This window comes from Staurois parvus, unplaced genomic scaffold (genome assembly GCF_062004578.1).
Source record: "Staurois parvus isolate SC_StPar_1 unplaced genomic scaffold, SC_StPar_1.0 ptg000751l, whole genome shotgun sequence".
Classification (NCBI taxonomy): domain Eukaryota; kingdom Metazoa; phylum Chordata; class Amphibia; order Anura; family Ranidae; genus Staurois; species Staurois parvus.
The window spans coordinates 413467-429644 of record NW_028318547.1 but is presented as its reverse complement, the minus strand read 5'-3'; the positions used below and the strand labels follow the sequence as shown (position 1 = coordinate 429644).

The 16178-nt window shown below is 41.8% G+C and overlaps 1 protein-coding gene across 1 annotated transcript in view; it reads right to left on the bottom strand.

Annotated features, from left to right (window-relative positions):
- Window positions 1-16178, bottom strand: part of INO80 (INO80 complex ATPase subunit) — a 243974-nt gene that overhangs the window by 61549 nt on the left and 166247 nt on the right. The window contains exon 25 of the mRNA XM_089654321.1: window positions 7217-7357. Coding sequence (XP_089510447.1) covers window positions 7217-7357 — 141 coding nt within the window. The remainder of the gene's footprint in view (window positions 1-7216; window positions 7358-16178) is intronic.

The window sequence follows — 16178 nt, the reverse complement described above, 5'->3', positions numbered from 1 at the left end:
GTTGTTTTGGCCAGGCCTAACGTTTTTACGATCTCCCTGATGGGTTTGTTTTGTTTTTTCAGCCTAATGATGGCTTGCTTCACTGATAGTGACAGCTCTTTGGATCTCATCTTGAGAGTTGACAGCAACAGATTCCAAATGCAAACAGCACACTTGAAATGAACTCTGGACCTTTTATCTGCTCAATGTAATTGGGATAATGAGGGAATAACACACACCTGGCCATGGAACAGCTGAGAAGCCAATTGTCCCATTACTTTTGGTCCCTTAACAAGTGGGAGGCACATATGCAAACTGTTGTAATTCCTACACCGTTCACCTGATTTGGATGTAAATACCCTCAAATTAAAGCTGACAGTCTGCAGTTAAAGCACAGCTTATTTGTTTCATTTCAAATCCATTGTGGTGGTGTACAGAGCCAAAAATGTTAGAATTGTGTCAATGTCCCAATATTTATGGACCTGACTGTATGTATGAATGAATGCAGCCTATGCATTAAGTATGCATTTACGAAATGAAGCCCATGCATTAAGTATGCATGTACAAATGCCCGTTTATGCATTAAGTTTGTATGTATGAAATGTAGCCCATGCATAAAGTATGCTTGTACAAATGCCATTTATGCATTATGTATATACAAAATGCAGCCCATGCATGAACAAATGTAGTTTATGCATCAAACATGCATAGAAATGCAGCTTATGCAATACGTATGCTTGTCCAAATGCAGTTTATGCATTAAGTGTGCATGTACAAATAAAGTTTATGCACTAAGTATGCATGTACAAATGCCGTTCATGAATTAAGTATGTATGTACAAAATGCAGCCCAGGCTTTAAGTATGCATATACGAATGTAGTCTATGTATTAACCGTGCATGTACAAATGCAGTTTATGCACTAAGTATGCATGTACAAATGCAGTTTATGCGATATACAGTTCAAAACATTATGCAGGTATGCATGCAATAAACATAATACAATGCTGCACCTGTTCCACTTTCTAGAAGCGTATTGTTTCAAATAACTGTGTCAAAATGAACTGCACTTGGTTCCATACTAGGCAAACACACCTGTATCAAATTCAGCCTGAATTCAGCCTCCATGCTGCTTCAGTGCAGCTTAAATGCAAGCTCCTGCCGATCAATACCAAGCTACTCTGGAGACTGTACTCCTTTAAGTGCACCGATACCCCTGCAGGGTTGTATCAAGAAACAGTTGTACAAGCCCCCCCCCCCCCCCCCAGTGAAAAATCATGTCCTGTCTGGTCATGGGAATCCGCAAAGGAAATATTCACACATTATCATCCAACCATAGACTGCTCCGTGTCTCTGCTACCTCTCAGGATCTTCACAAACCAGCAGCCACATGGGACTACAAACACAAGCTAAACCGGCCTCCCATCTACTTCCTGCCTCCTCTACACAAGTGTAGGCTCTAGAGACTGGATGCATGACTTCTAGTGGCTGGAGGAGAAACTGCAGATCAATACTCCTTTAGGGACACACAAAGCATAGCCTGGCCAGACGAACAGCACTCTGCCCCCTGTGGCCATCGGGAGAATGACCAAACAGTCAGATTTTTCAAAGAAATACTGCAAAATGTAAACTTACCAGGGGTGGACTGACCATTTGGAAACTCGGGCACTGCCCGAGGGCCTGGGGTCAGTGGGGGGCCCCATGAGATGCCCCTGGTACCTTTTTCATAGGCTTTTTTGAGTTTGGCCAAGGACACAGGGGCCCCATGATCCCCTATTGCCCGGGGGCCCCATGAGTTGTCAGTCTGCCCCTGAAACTTACCATTCCTGCCACAGGACTCTGAATCATAACAGGAGTCCAACCTTCACCCATCACGGCAGGCTTTGTCATGCAGACCTTCAAAGGACTCGGTCCCCATAATGTGGGGCCACTGCCTCAGGCCTTGATCAGCATTATACTGCACAGGGTTCCGTTATGCAGGGTCTAGTGCCATAAGGCTGCATTACAGGCAAAACCCTGAGGATTCTACTCCTTATCCAGTGATGCTCAGGTACCATCCATTTTGGCTAACAGCTTTCCGAATGGATCTTATTAAAGTCCCCAATTCTACAATGGAACCATTCTTGACCTTCAGGTATGCTCCAAGAGCACATGCAACACTTCAGTCACGATCCACCTTACAGACACTGTTTAAAAAAAAAGAACTGAAGTACTTCCTGTGTAGGAGGGGTTATATAGGGGAGGACTTCCTCTCTCATTGGTTGACCAGTGTCCATTCACCTATAGGTGGCATATAACCCACATAGTCATTATTATAGCCTGCTCTGTCTCCCATGATGTACGATAAAGAAATATGTATACAGAAGTTCATGTGATAGCATTTCACAAGTGAACCATAGAGGTTATGTGCAAAAAAATAACTTCAAATACAAATAAACTTGTAAAGGCACCTAATGGTCTAAACCTGATTTTCAAGAGTAGAACTAGGATCATATGCTGCTTCCTACCTCTAATGATAGTATGTGTCAAAGCAGTAAAAATCCCAGAGAAAATACATACAGACAGTGTAAGAGGAAAATCTTCAAAAAAATAACTGACTACTAGGCAGAGGTAGGATGTCAGGGAATGGAAGATATTCACTGATAAGTATTAACATATCTCACCACAGTCCTAACCACTTCATAATTCACAGCTGTCAAAAATCAGCTATCAAATCTCTGTTCCCAATCTGGGAATGTAAAAGCATCTTCAAGTAGGTTGTCTTAGAAGGAAGTCAGATACAAGTTATAGGTAAGTCACTGCAGGTAAAATGAACTTGTCACTGAACTGTAATTGATCTCAGAAGCATCTCAAACGTAACCTTAATTAATCTGGAAGCAAACTGCCTTAGCCCATAAACACAAGTCCAAAGTCTACTGAGAAAGAACCTAATAAATTTAAAGAGACTCTGTTACTAAAATTAAATCCTGAATAAAAGCTATTCCCGTAAAGTAAATACTCGCTTCTCCTGTTTTCCACACTAACAAATGCTGGTGTAAAGAAGGGAACACACTATCTAAAAACTAACCCAAAAACAACACTTCTGAAAGTGCAAATCTTCTTATCCCCTGCTGTGTTCAGTGGTTCCTCCAACCAACTCCTATATCACTACTGGACAGAGCAGTGAGGTAGGTATCGGTGGGAGGAACCAATGAGTCCCTCGACCCTCTGTTTACCTCTTCAAAACTGCACTACATTCCCTATCCACCCAATTCTGTTGCTGTGTCATATTCTCCTTCCGTGTGATAGCTTTTTTTCCTATGTATTATCATCCTATGATCTCACTGAAAAGCAGGCCTGGAGTAAGCACACACAGTGTCAGGACAACAATGTGCACACAGAGTCAAGGCAGGCACACACATGTAGGAGTGTCAGGACAGGGTTTGGTGAACAGCTTTATGGTTTTAAATGCGGTTGTAATACAGAGATCTTTACCTTGTATGAAGGAAAGGGTGCACTGGGTGTATTAGGGAGCAGTAATGGAGTGGTAAGGTCATGATCCTCACTTTTTGTAACGGATTGCTTAAAATTACAGTAAGTGAAACTATTTTTTTTTAAAAGACCTATTAGGAACTTCCTTTGGTCTAAAAAAGGGCACTTTGAAGCCTACAGACTTTGAGAGCATTACATTTTATTACATGTACTTTGGTTTGTGTGGGGACCAGACACCTCTGAAAAATGCTCACTCCATCAGTCTCTACACGCATCACTAATTTACTAACAGACATATCAGACTGGATCACATCCTTAAATCTTAATCTGCCCAAAACCAACCTCGAAATATATCCTCCCGCATATGCCCCTTCCCCTGACCTCTCTGTCAAGATTGACAGCTCTACTATCAACCCGTCCCCCCATGCCAAGGCAGTGTAATCCTGGACTCTGAACTGTCCTTTCAGACCCACATCCAATCAATGTCCAAAGTCTGCCGCCTCAACCTCTGCAACATCTCCAAAATACACCCTTTCCTAAACAATTACACCATCAAAGCTCTTAGTCCACTCTAGTCATCTCTCGCCTCGACTACTGCAACTCCCCCCTCAATGGTTTACCTTTACATAGGCTATCCTCTCTTCAGTCCATCATGAATGCTGCTGTCGGACTCATCCACTTTACCAACCATTCAGTGTCTGCTACCCCTCTCTACCAATCTCTCCACTGGCTTCCGCTCACCCAACAAATTAAATTCAAAATACTAACAGCAAATTAGAAAGCCATCCACAACTCTTCCCCCAGATACATCACTAACCTAATCTCATTATACTAACCTAATTGTTCTCTTTGTTCCTCCCAAGACCTCCTGTTTTCTAGCTCCCTTGTCGCCTCCTCCCATGCTTGCGTTCAGGACTTCTCCCGACCCTCTCCAATCCTCTGCAACTCCCTATCCCAATCTGTCCGACTATCTCCTACTCTGTCCACTTTTAGACGATCCCTGAAAACCCTTTTTTTCAGAGAGGCCAATCCTGCTCCCACCTAACAACTGTATTTTCACTTTCTCCATCACCTCATCCCTACCCCGCAGTTATGACCTTTTGTATCTTTTGACCCTCCCTCTTAGCAAGGGGTGCCTTGTACTCTTGGCACACCTTGCTAGATTAGCACCTATACAGCACTTTCATTTTCCCTTTAACTGGGACTTTACTATTTCTCTATGTATGGTAAATTAGTCCTGAATGCCTGATGTGTAAGAGCAGATTATCATATTAATCATTATTGTATATTGATATACTTATATATATGATATTGTCATATAGGACAAAAAGCCTGATTTTTTTTGCCAAAAATACCTCTAAAGCTCGACCTCTGAAAGCCATCAGGAGATCATAAGAGCAGTGTTATGCTTGAAACTGTGCAGTCCCTCTAATTTTTGTTTTGTTTCATTCTAATTTGCTTTTGGATGTTTTATATGCGTGGAATTATGGGAGCCCACCGTTAACGAGATACTCAACAGATAAGATTTGCAATATAACAGGCATTACCTGCTCCAATTATATATATAACTGTTTTAATCCCGATTAAGAACAAAAACCTACAAAGCCAAAGCAGGTGGCAGGCTAAAGGCCTGTATTTAGTGTGATAACAGCTGTGGGTGATAAATATATGAGTGTACACAATTACTTCTTTTCATAAGTCCCAAATGCCATGTTTTATTGAACAATAAAGAAAAGTCAATAAAAGGTGTGAGCCTGAGATTAGGTTTTGCTTTGAATCATGATGGGTGAGGTTATCTCCTTCAGTGTTCATGCTTCCACTTTACAGCTATAAACAAATGCCCACAGATTTTTGTCATTGCAATCTGAACATGATATTTATTAAACCATATTTTGAATAATATTAACACAGTACAATGCTTTGCAAAATAAATCTAACAATCCAAATCTCTGCTCAAATGAAGCAAATAAAGTGTTATTACTTCATTCCAAGTATATCTTTTTTTATGCAACAATTTGCATAGTATTCTCAATTTTAAGCCCCCATATCACTGACGATTAATTTAACTAAATTGGTTTTGGTAGTGTCTAATCTGTTCAGCAGGGAATCTGTGAAGAGACCTTCTGCTGATTCAGAGTAGAAGAGGATGGATGTCTCTTTAGTAATATCCATACCCATTTAGTTTCTTTCTTCATTTTGACAGTTGACCTTTCCAGACCCATACTTGATCTATGGGTGGTCAGATGAAAGCAGACTTGCATCAGTTTACATCAGGCTACCTCCAATTTGTCATTCTTAGGTCCATAAAAATAGAAAAGGACACAGTCCTTTTCCATTTCTTTTTCTGGAGCTGGTTGGATGTAAAAGGATGTATATCTGTTTACATTTGGCTGCCTACAAGCTTACATGGAGCTTACGATCAGATCCGCCAGAAAATCTGACAGGCGGACCTGATCGGAAAGGATAAATCAGAAATTTTAATTATTTCCAGCATCTGTTTTTATTCAACAATTTTCTACGATTTATATAATGCTGAAACAATTTATGTTTTTTTACTAATTCACTGCATTCTTCACTGGGTTTAAAGGAAGATTGTCCAGACATTAAAATTAACAAGTGTTGTTTTCTTCTTTTGAAAAAGAACTAAAACAAATATACGGATCAGAAGTTCTGGCTTTGCTAAGCCTTCAGTTGCTTCACACTGGTCGCTGACAAAAAATGTCTGCAAGTCTGACACATGCAGGTAACTAGCAGTTCACTGTAAACAAACTTTTGTAAATATAATTTTGTAGTCATTAGAAAGCGAAACATATAGGTTGTCTTTGACAACGATGAGAGAACAAAAATTTAAATATACATCATTCCACTGGGAAGAATGTATAGAGAAAAAGTTGAGATATCCATATTATATAGTTACATAGCTAGTCTGGCTGAAAAAAGACAAAAGTCATCCCAGTTCAACCATAAAAAAAAAAAGTTATAATCCCATATCCACAATTGATCCAGAGGAAGGCAAAAAAACAGCAAAGCATGATCCAATTTTTTCCTGCAGGGAAAAAAATTCCTTCCTGATCCCTCGAGAGGATTTCGGATATTCCCTGGATGAACTTTACCTATAAATGTTAGTATCCAGTTATATTCTGTGTATCTAAGAAAGAATCCAGGCCTTTTTTAAAGCAATCCACTGAGCTGGCCAGAACCAACTCTTGAGGAAGTCTATTCCACATTTTCACAGCTCTCACTATGGAGAAACCTTTCCGTGTTTGGAGATCAAATTTGTTTTCCTCCAGACATAAAGAGTGCCCCCCTGTCCTCTGTGAGGACTTCAGGGTGAATAACTCTACACCGAGTTCACTATATGAGAAACAATGGCTTTGAAATGACAGAGTTCAATTCTTTAAGGACCAATGGGTGTATGCCATCCAGTCCAGGTGTTTTATTCACCTTTACAGTAAATATTTATGGATCATATCAATTGTGATCCAATGTGGATCATCTGCTTCCTCTGTTGCCCAGTTTACATATTTACCTTGTTTCAAAATAGTAAAAATCATTATCACCTATTTATGCTCAGTGAAAATATATCAGATTTTTGCTATTTGGGTTCAAGCTGAAAACACCTTTACCTACAATTTTCTCTTTATGTAATAGGCTATACTGCTGTACTGTTCTCAGACGTACATCACCTTAACAATGAGATCGTCAGACATTAGTCACTGGCACCTCCCCACAATATTCACTAAAAAAAGATGGTAACAAAATACTTACCACTGGTGCTGAGATGCTCAAGAACAGGGGCATTTCTGTAATCTGACAATGAAGAACATGTGGCTGGCCTGTGCTTAGTTGATGTAACGCATGGTCTGTACATCCAGAGACTGGCTTACAGTGGCAAGTGAAAACCAACTTCTACAAAACAAAATAAGACATAACACATAAAGATATTTCCATATTTTCCTGGCCATTCTTATTTTTTTAGGACTAATTAAAAAAACTTTCATGTTTATTTTAAATAGCTATAAGATTTTCTTATTCAATCCTGACCTTATTTTACAGACAATTAGAAAAATAAACTGTTGGGAATCAAATTTAGGCTTGTCTTTTGACAGGTGCACAGTTCAGTGACTTCTATAAGCATCTAAAACATATATTTTGTAGACAAAGAAAACATTAATTATTTATTGCTTGGACAAGCACCACAGACGCTCCCCACTGTAAAGTTTCCTCTCCCTAGCTATGGAAGGATCAGTTTACCAAAAGTGAAAGGATCAGATAACTGCACAAAATGGCAAAGGTCAATCCAAGAGAAACTGCAGAAAGGAGCATCTGCTGTAAAAGAATTGTGCAAGAAGCTTGAGGGAGATTATGGCTAAGCAATATCTTATATCCCAAGAAGCTCTCTTCTCCTAATATTACAAATACAGCAAACAAAGGCTGAGAGAGAGCTTTCCTGTAACGGCAGCCAAGAAGCAAGTACAAGTTTTCTTGGTCTCCTCTCAGTGACCTGAATATAAAGATAAACTTTCAGATCTAGGGTTTAAATGTCAAGACAACACAAAAATGCACACATTAAAACAAAGCTAAATCACTAGATAGCCTTTCATTATTAATGTGCCGATAACATAGAATAATATATATTCACAACTACTCATGCCCAAGGAAAGCATCATTCCATAGCTACAATATTGATGGCTTCACACAACTTACTAGTATTTGAGAAAGGAATATATTAAAGGGAAAAACAAACAATAGTTCATTGAATAGTTGGCCTGTTGGAAATGCTCAACATTTTTAGTGCAGAGATGAGCATAGCGTTGTAGTATACGTATATTATATGAACACAGTAAAATTGGGGTTTGTATTATAATAAAACTAAAGCTGCATTTAAAGAACAACGCAGGAATGGTGATAGAAACTGCAGTATAGTTTTGTGTAATTAGATAAGCAACACTGCTAATGTGATTTTGAATAAAACTGCACAGTATGTATAAAACTCCGTGTTAGAAAGCTGTGACATCATGTCTTTGCACAAAGTATTCCGCTCTTAGAGGAGGGATCTTTGAAGTAGCGACATCACTTTCTGTTAGTGTGTTATGGCCTCTTAAGACTACAAATCCCATCATGCCTTAAGATATGAATGGGTGGCAATGTGGGCAGGACTGTGGGCATGTTTGGAATGGATCAGACTCCTGGCCTGTCAGCCTATGCAGCAGAGTGGGTGGATCAGACCAGGAGTCTGATCCACCCACTCTGCAGCATAGATTGACAGGCCAGGAGTCTGATCCATTCAAAACACGCTCAAAGTCCTGACCATTCGCATCACTGTTAACATTAAAAGCTACTGGTGAGAGTATGATCTCAGTGGACCCAGGCAGTAAGGCAGTGGCAGGGTCTCAGCTGGCAGCAGCAAGCAAACTTCAAAGGACATAGGAAAACAAATCACTCACCACAGCACTGCCTGAATTTGCAGCAGTTAAGTCAAGGATACACACCACAACTAACACAGAAGACAGAGCCAGTCTATCCCTAAGATGGGAGGCAGAGAAATGTTTGCTCTTGACTGCAAGAGAGAGAAGCCATGTACTTTAGGAAAGGCACATCCGTCCACAGTGCAGCCTATTCACATCACCATTTGCATTAGTAATAACTACAGTCTGAATGGGCAGGACTGTGGGAGTGAACAAGATCGATCAGACTTCTGGCCTGTCAATCTATGCTGCACAGTGGGAAGATCAGACTGGGAGTCTGAGACTCAGGTCCACCCACTGCAGCGAGCACAGGTGTAAAAAAACAAGCCCCTAGGCATGCAGACTGCTTCTACGAACATTTGTGAAAGAATGGGTCGCCCTCAGGAGCTCAGTGAATTCAAGTGTGGTACCATGATAGGTTGCCACCTGTGCAATAAGTCCATCCGTGAAATTTCCTTGCTACTAAATATTCCACGGTCAACTGTTAGTGGTATTATAACAAAGTGGAAGAAACTGGGAACAACAGCAAATCAGCCACAAAGTGGTAGGCCACGTAAAATGACAGTCAATAGAGCAGGAAAAATTTTTCCAGGTCTGATGAGTCTCAATTTCAGCTATGACATTCAGATGGTAGGGTCAGAAATTGACGTAAACAACGTGAATGCATGGATCTATCCTGCCTTGTATCAACGGTTCATAAATGTGCAGCCAACAAATCTGAAGCAACTACGTGATGCTATCATGTCAATATGGACCAAAATCTCTGAGGAATGTTTTCAACACCTTGTTGAATCTATGCCATGAAGAATTAGGAGCAGTTCTGAAGGCAAAAGGGGGTCCAACTTGGTACTAGCAAGGTACCTAATAAAGTGGCCAGTGAGTGTAGTAAAAGTGTGTACTTATCTCAATCTCTTCCCTCCAATCAATTCTCAGAACTGTTTTCATTTATCTCCGCAGAGTGTGATTTCAACTCTGCAACCCTTTTTTTATGAACTCTCTGACAAGCTTTATAAATTCAGCACTTTGAACAGATGTAGAGAAGACAAGACTGTAGAGAGACATGTACAACTTATAGAGAGACATGTACAACTTACATAGGAGGATTTGTTTTTATTTCTATGTACCACCTGAGGCCAGTCACTTCACTGGGTATATGTTACATAGTTAGTCTGGCTGAAAAAAGACAAAAGTCCATCCTGTTTCACCATTAAAAAAAAAGGGGTGTAATCCTACACCCATAGTTGATCCAGGGATATGTAAGGGTTTACAATCACTTAAATCAGTCTTTATCATCTTTACAGATTACGCTTCTGAATTACAGAACACTTTCTCCCTGAGCTATGGAGAAGAGGAGAGGGGATTGTGTTCTGCAGTCCTAAAACACCATCTGTCCTAGGATGGCATAATTGCTTCTACATAGATACAATACAGTGAGCGAGCATTGTCAACCTAAGACAGTTAAAGTGTAAATGGCAGGATCACCAAATGAAAATAAAAAGCAAAACCATCCTGAAGGAAGCAAACTGGTAGTGCCCCCACATTCAAGCCCAAGTAAAATATCAATCTTGGGTGTAATGGCCAGGTATATGTACTTTCATAACTTAGCGGGTCTCAAAAATTAAACAATATCTGTGTGGTGCTAGCCAGAAATAATCAGCCTTTTCCTTTGCACTTCTCACCTGAACTGACAGCATGAAACTGAGATCTTAACCAACAGCAGAGAGTTATTCAGGCTCATGAGGATAAATTCATATAAAGCAATCAGTCAACTTAGACCCTACAATACACACTGCATCCGCAATAAAACAAACACCATTGTTTTTAAAACATGCTTAGGAGACATTTAAAGTGATAACAAAGCTTCAAAGTTTTTAAAATTAAAATAACATGTTACTTACCTGCTCTGTGCAATGATTTTGCACAGGGCAACTTCGATCCTCTTCTGGGGTCCCTTACTGACGCTCCCAGCTCCTCCTCTACTCCGTGTGCCAACACAGGAAGCCGCTTCCTATAGTGGCACAAGTGCTGGCTTACTCCCAAGCCCCCATCTCTGTATATTGACACAGACGGCGGGGCTCGGTCCAAAGACCTGGCATTCCTGTCAATATTTTACATGACCGCACTCTTTTGTGCAGAAATGTGGGCAGGCACATTGTGAAAGCACGAGGATGCATTGAGGCGGCACGGATGCGCACGCTCTCATCCAGGACCGGTGCCAAACAGCCTTTATAAGGGATTTAACTACCGCCAGAGATTGCTGGTTGATTTTCGGCTCTCCAGTGAACTTGTTCGTGTGAACCCTGTGTCTGTGGATTCTCCATTACCGACTCGACTTTCTCTTGGACCTCTCTTCTGCCTGTCCCCTAATTTTGACCTTGCTTAACAGTCTTGCTGCTTCTGCTCACGTGTATGAATCTGGCTTACTCTTCTGACTTTGCTTCTGTTCTGACTGATACCGAAGCTCAGTTTTGTCCTGGCTACGCTTCTGGATTCCATTCTACCAAGTTTCCTGCTACTTACTACAGGTGCAACCTGCCTCCAGCTGCTGTACCAGACCTGCTTCATCTGCTAAGGACTCAAGTGCATCTGCTGACTACCTGGACACTTTGTCCAGCACACTCCAGCCAGGACGTCTTCACAAGCAGTTCCCAGCGGGTGACTTGTGCTTCTTTGAGCCTTGCACCTCCTATTCTCACTGTCAGGGGTGCCTGGAGCCACAAAGGAAGTCCTCTCACCACTTGGCCTCCAACCAGATACGGGATACCTGCTCCCTTGTCATAGCACTTGATTGACAAGAGGGGGAGCCAATGGTTTCCACCACTATCAGACTGCCCAATGAGGAGGCACAGATTCAAGAGAGCTGGTGCTCTCATGCACATCTCTGGATCAAGATGGGGCTCAGGTAAGCATAAGGGGGGCAGGTGGGTTGTGGAGGGGAATTGAGCTGCAGGAGATGTCCAGGTTGTAAACTGGAGCTGATGAGAGTGTACTGGCAGGACACAGAGAACAGACTGAAAGCACACATAAAGAGAACAAGTAGCTGTAGCATGGAAGAACACAGAGAAGGAACAAAGTCTGGGAGTGCAAAGGTGTTGATAACGAGAGACTTATGCTGGGTACACACAGGAAGTTTTTTTTCATTCAACCCAGTGGGTGAATGAAAAAACTTTACAGATCACTGTAATAACACATCTGATGTTAGTGCAATGATCTCCCCATTGAGCAATTGTATTCTGACATCCTAACCTTTTCCAGCATACCTGTTCAACAGAAGCTGGGCGTCAGACCAGCTTCTGTTGGACGAGGAGCTGTGCACATTGGCTGAAAGTTGCCCGATCCCTGCAGAACCGATAGGTTCAGCCAATTTTCGGCTAGTGTATACCCAGCTTTACAAGGAAATGCACTTGAGCAAACAAGCAGGAACAGACTGAAGTGGAGAGGGTTAAGGAAGACAGGACAATGGCAAAGTAACAGAGGAAGCAAACAGACAGAGAAACACAGGGGACACAGGAAGAAGTACACAAGACTGAAAATCAAAGACACTGGGAAGGCTGGGATACGGAGGCACACAGACTAGAAGCATGAGGAGCACAGGGAAGCACAGAGGAAACACAGGATCAATCACTGGGGAACACAGGAGGTCTGGTTGATAGCATGTAGACATGTTACTCCAACATTAAGCAATCAACATGCTAGCCTTTTCAAACAGTGCCACTTCTGTGATTGGCTAGAAGCCAGTGCCTATGCCTGAACACAGAGAAAGACCTGGTGCCGAAACATGGAACAGGAAGGCTCCATTCACACTTAAGCATTTTGCTGCAGTTTGAAGCTCAAAAACAAGGAAAATTCCATTCATTTTATTGGTCCCTTTTCACATTTGAGCATTTTATTGCCTGTAGCAAAATGCGTGTCGCTCAAAAAAGTACATGAGCTACTTTTCAGGCAGAATTGAGCATTTTTGTCCCTATAGACTTTAATGGAAAATGCCTGAACATCGACAACTGAGTGTTTTGGAGCATTTTTTCAAGAGTTTTCAGCTCAGACAGCACCTCCCTTCCACTTTTCTAGCATCATATCACACTTTATAAACACACATTTGATGTTCAAAATGGAGGAGAGCTTGCTGCTGTAAGTTGAGACCTTCATTGGTGTGATTCGTGGCCACCCTCTGCATCTATGATCCCAGGGATCCCCATCATAGAGTTGGGCAAGAACCACCAGAGAATGGGAGGAAGGTGGAAGAGGCTTGCTGCCACACTAAAACAGATAGACTACTCCCCAGATTAAGGTACAGAACTAAAGGTACAGCAGCCTTGTGCTTAATTCTGGTTTTCTTGTTGTATGTGTCTAGGACTTTTCTACAGCATTTCTTGCAGGCATGTTGTCAGTCAGGCATGAATTCCCATGCTTTTCAAGTTTTTATCTTCATATCTTGGGGTAGAAACTTTGCAGAAACGTGCAGCTGTATTCTTTTCCAGACGTGTGATCCAGCCATGTGATCAGTCTTCTCCATCCTATGTTGCCTGTGTAAAACCTGTCTAGAAGTTTTCTGCAACATTTCAACTGCATGTTTTCCAGAAAACAGAGTAAAGTTATGTACTTGCACACTCTGTTCATCCTCATCATATGTAAATAGACACATATACAGGTATAGCTCAGTTGACAAACGCCTCCGTTAACGTAATTTTCAATTTACGAATGAAAATCCATTGAAAATAATGCCTCAGTTTACAAATTTAAATTTTTTTTTCGCAATACGAAGTGTATGTCGGAGCCGATTTTTAAATGCAATTGACGGCTTTTTTTTTCTTCACTATAGCTCACAGAATTAGCTGTCACTTTCCCTGGAGTTAAAGGAAACTTTCTTTTAAGAAACATTGTTTTTTTTAACTTGGGGAAATAAACTAAAAGGAAACTTTTTTTCTTTTAGCTGGGGGGAAAGCGACAGCTGAATCTGAGCTATAGTGAAGAAAAAGCGGTAATTACATTAAAAAACCAGCACCATAATAATTAAAAAAACGGCATGGGGTCCCCCCTCCCATCCATACCAAGTCCTTTGGGTCTGGTATGGATTTTGAGGGGAGCTCCCAAGCCAAAATAAATAAAAAAAAAATGGTGTGGGGGTCCTCCCAAAAATCCATACCAGACCCGAGCGAGCACCCCCCCCCGAACCATACTAGGCCACATGCCCTCAATATGGGGTGGGTGTTTTGGGGACAAGGGCCTCTTCCCCACAATGCTGGCTGGTGTTTGTGGGGGTCTGCGGCCAGGGGGCTTATCGGGATCTGGAACTCACCTTTAACAAGGGGACCCGATATCCCCCCCATGTGAATGAGTATGGGGTACATGGTCCTGATACTCATTCACAAAAAACAAAAGGTGTAGTGTGAAAAAAGACAGGACACGGTCTTTGACAAGTCCTTTATTAAAAGAAAAAACTAAAAGAATGTCCCCCGCGGTAGATACCATGTCAGTCACAATGCCCGCCGCCGACCCAAAAAAAAGAACAACAAAAAAAAGGCTCCACTTCCAATGATGGCCCCCAGCTGTCTGCCTGCTTCGGTGGTTTGACAGTTCTTAAATAGGTAAGGGGCAGGGCCACCCAGGGACATCAAGCATGTGACCCCACCCCCATGTGACATTAATGTCGTCACATGGGGCGGGGTTACTTGAGTGATGTCCCCGGGTGGCCCCGCCCCTTACCTATTTAAGAACTGTCAAACCACCGGAGCAGGCAGACAGCTGGAGGCAATCATCGGAAGAGGAGCCTTTTTTTTTTTTTTCGGGTCGATGGCAGCGGTGGACATCGTGATTGACGTTGGATCTACTGCGGGGGACATTCTGTTATTTTTTTTCTTTTATTAAAGGACTTGTTAAAGACCGCGTCCTGTCTTTTTTCATACTACACTTTTTGTTTTTTGTGAATGTGTAGTGGGACCATGTACTCCACACTAATTCACATGGGGGGGGGGGGCCTTGATCAGATTCCGATAAGCCCCCTGCCCGCAGACCTCCACAACCACCGGCCAAGGTTTTGGAGGTCTGTGGGCAGGGGGCTTATCGGAATCTGATCCCGCCCCCCCCCCCATTCCTGACCTGCCAGGCTGCATGCTCGGATAAGGGTCTGGTATGGATTTTGGCGTGGGAGTTCCCCTCAAAATCCATACCAGACCCAAAGGGCTTGGTATGGATGTGAGGGGGGACCCCACACCATTTATTTATTTTTTTAATTGCCGGCAATTCTTTTACATTTAGCTGTCAGTGGGGAACCCCACTGACAGCTGAAACATTAACACATGGTTGTCACTACTAAAATACCGCATGACTTGATAAAATAACTCATGATGTATTTTAGTAGTGTTTACTTTTTTCTGACCTCCGGAATGGATTAATTGGTTTTCAATGCATTCCTATGGGAGACAGCATTTTTCGCTATATGAAATTTCGTAAACCGAGGTATGCCTGTACACAGTCAACTTTTGGCCACATCAAAAACACCTAAATGAAAAACACTTGAAAAAATGTCTGAAAAAGCTCAGCTCAAGTGTGAATGTAGCCAAAAATGTGACAAAAAGATTGCCCAGGTACCCAATGACTTAGATGCTGTGAGTTTTTAGCAGGGCTAGGAACAAAGCAAGCACTTTTGTGAAGAGTCTTGGTATAGAGCAGAGCCTGAATGGCAGTGTAAGAATCCTACAGTAAAAGCATAGAAAGCATTGGTGTGAAGATAAGATGGGAATGTGAAGACAGGCATCTTGGATGTCCACTGACGCCAGAAATTCATCTCATTTTAGAGAAACAATGACAGATCTTGGGAACTCTATGCAGAATTTGGAGACACAGATATTGTTAGGGATTTTAGATCCAAAATGGGATGAATACCCTCCAATTAGTTTCGGACAGTGAATAGGTTTGAGTAAAGCCTTTCCATAGCAGAACAATACAAAGCAGCATGCTTACATAGTAAAAGCACACAGCACATAACGTGAAAGACACATAGCACACAGTTAACCCTTTGATCGCCCCAGATGTTAACCCCTTCCTGCCCAGTGCCATTAGTACAATGTCAGTGCTTTTTATTAGCACTGGTCACTGTATTAGTGTCACTGGGGATGTCAGTGGCATCTGATCAGTTCCCCCCAGTGTCAGAATGCCTGCTGTAGTCCCGCTATAAATTCGCTAATCACCGCAATTACTAGTATAAAAAAAATTTCAGTATATATACCGCCATTTGTAGATGCTATAACTTTCAGGTAAACAAA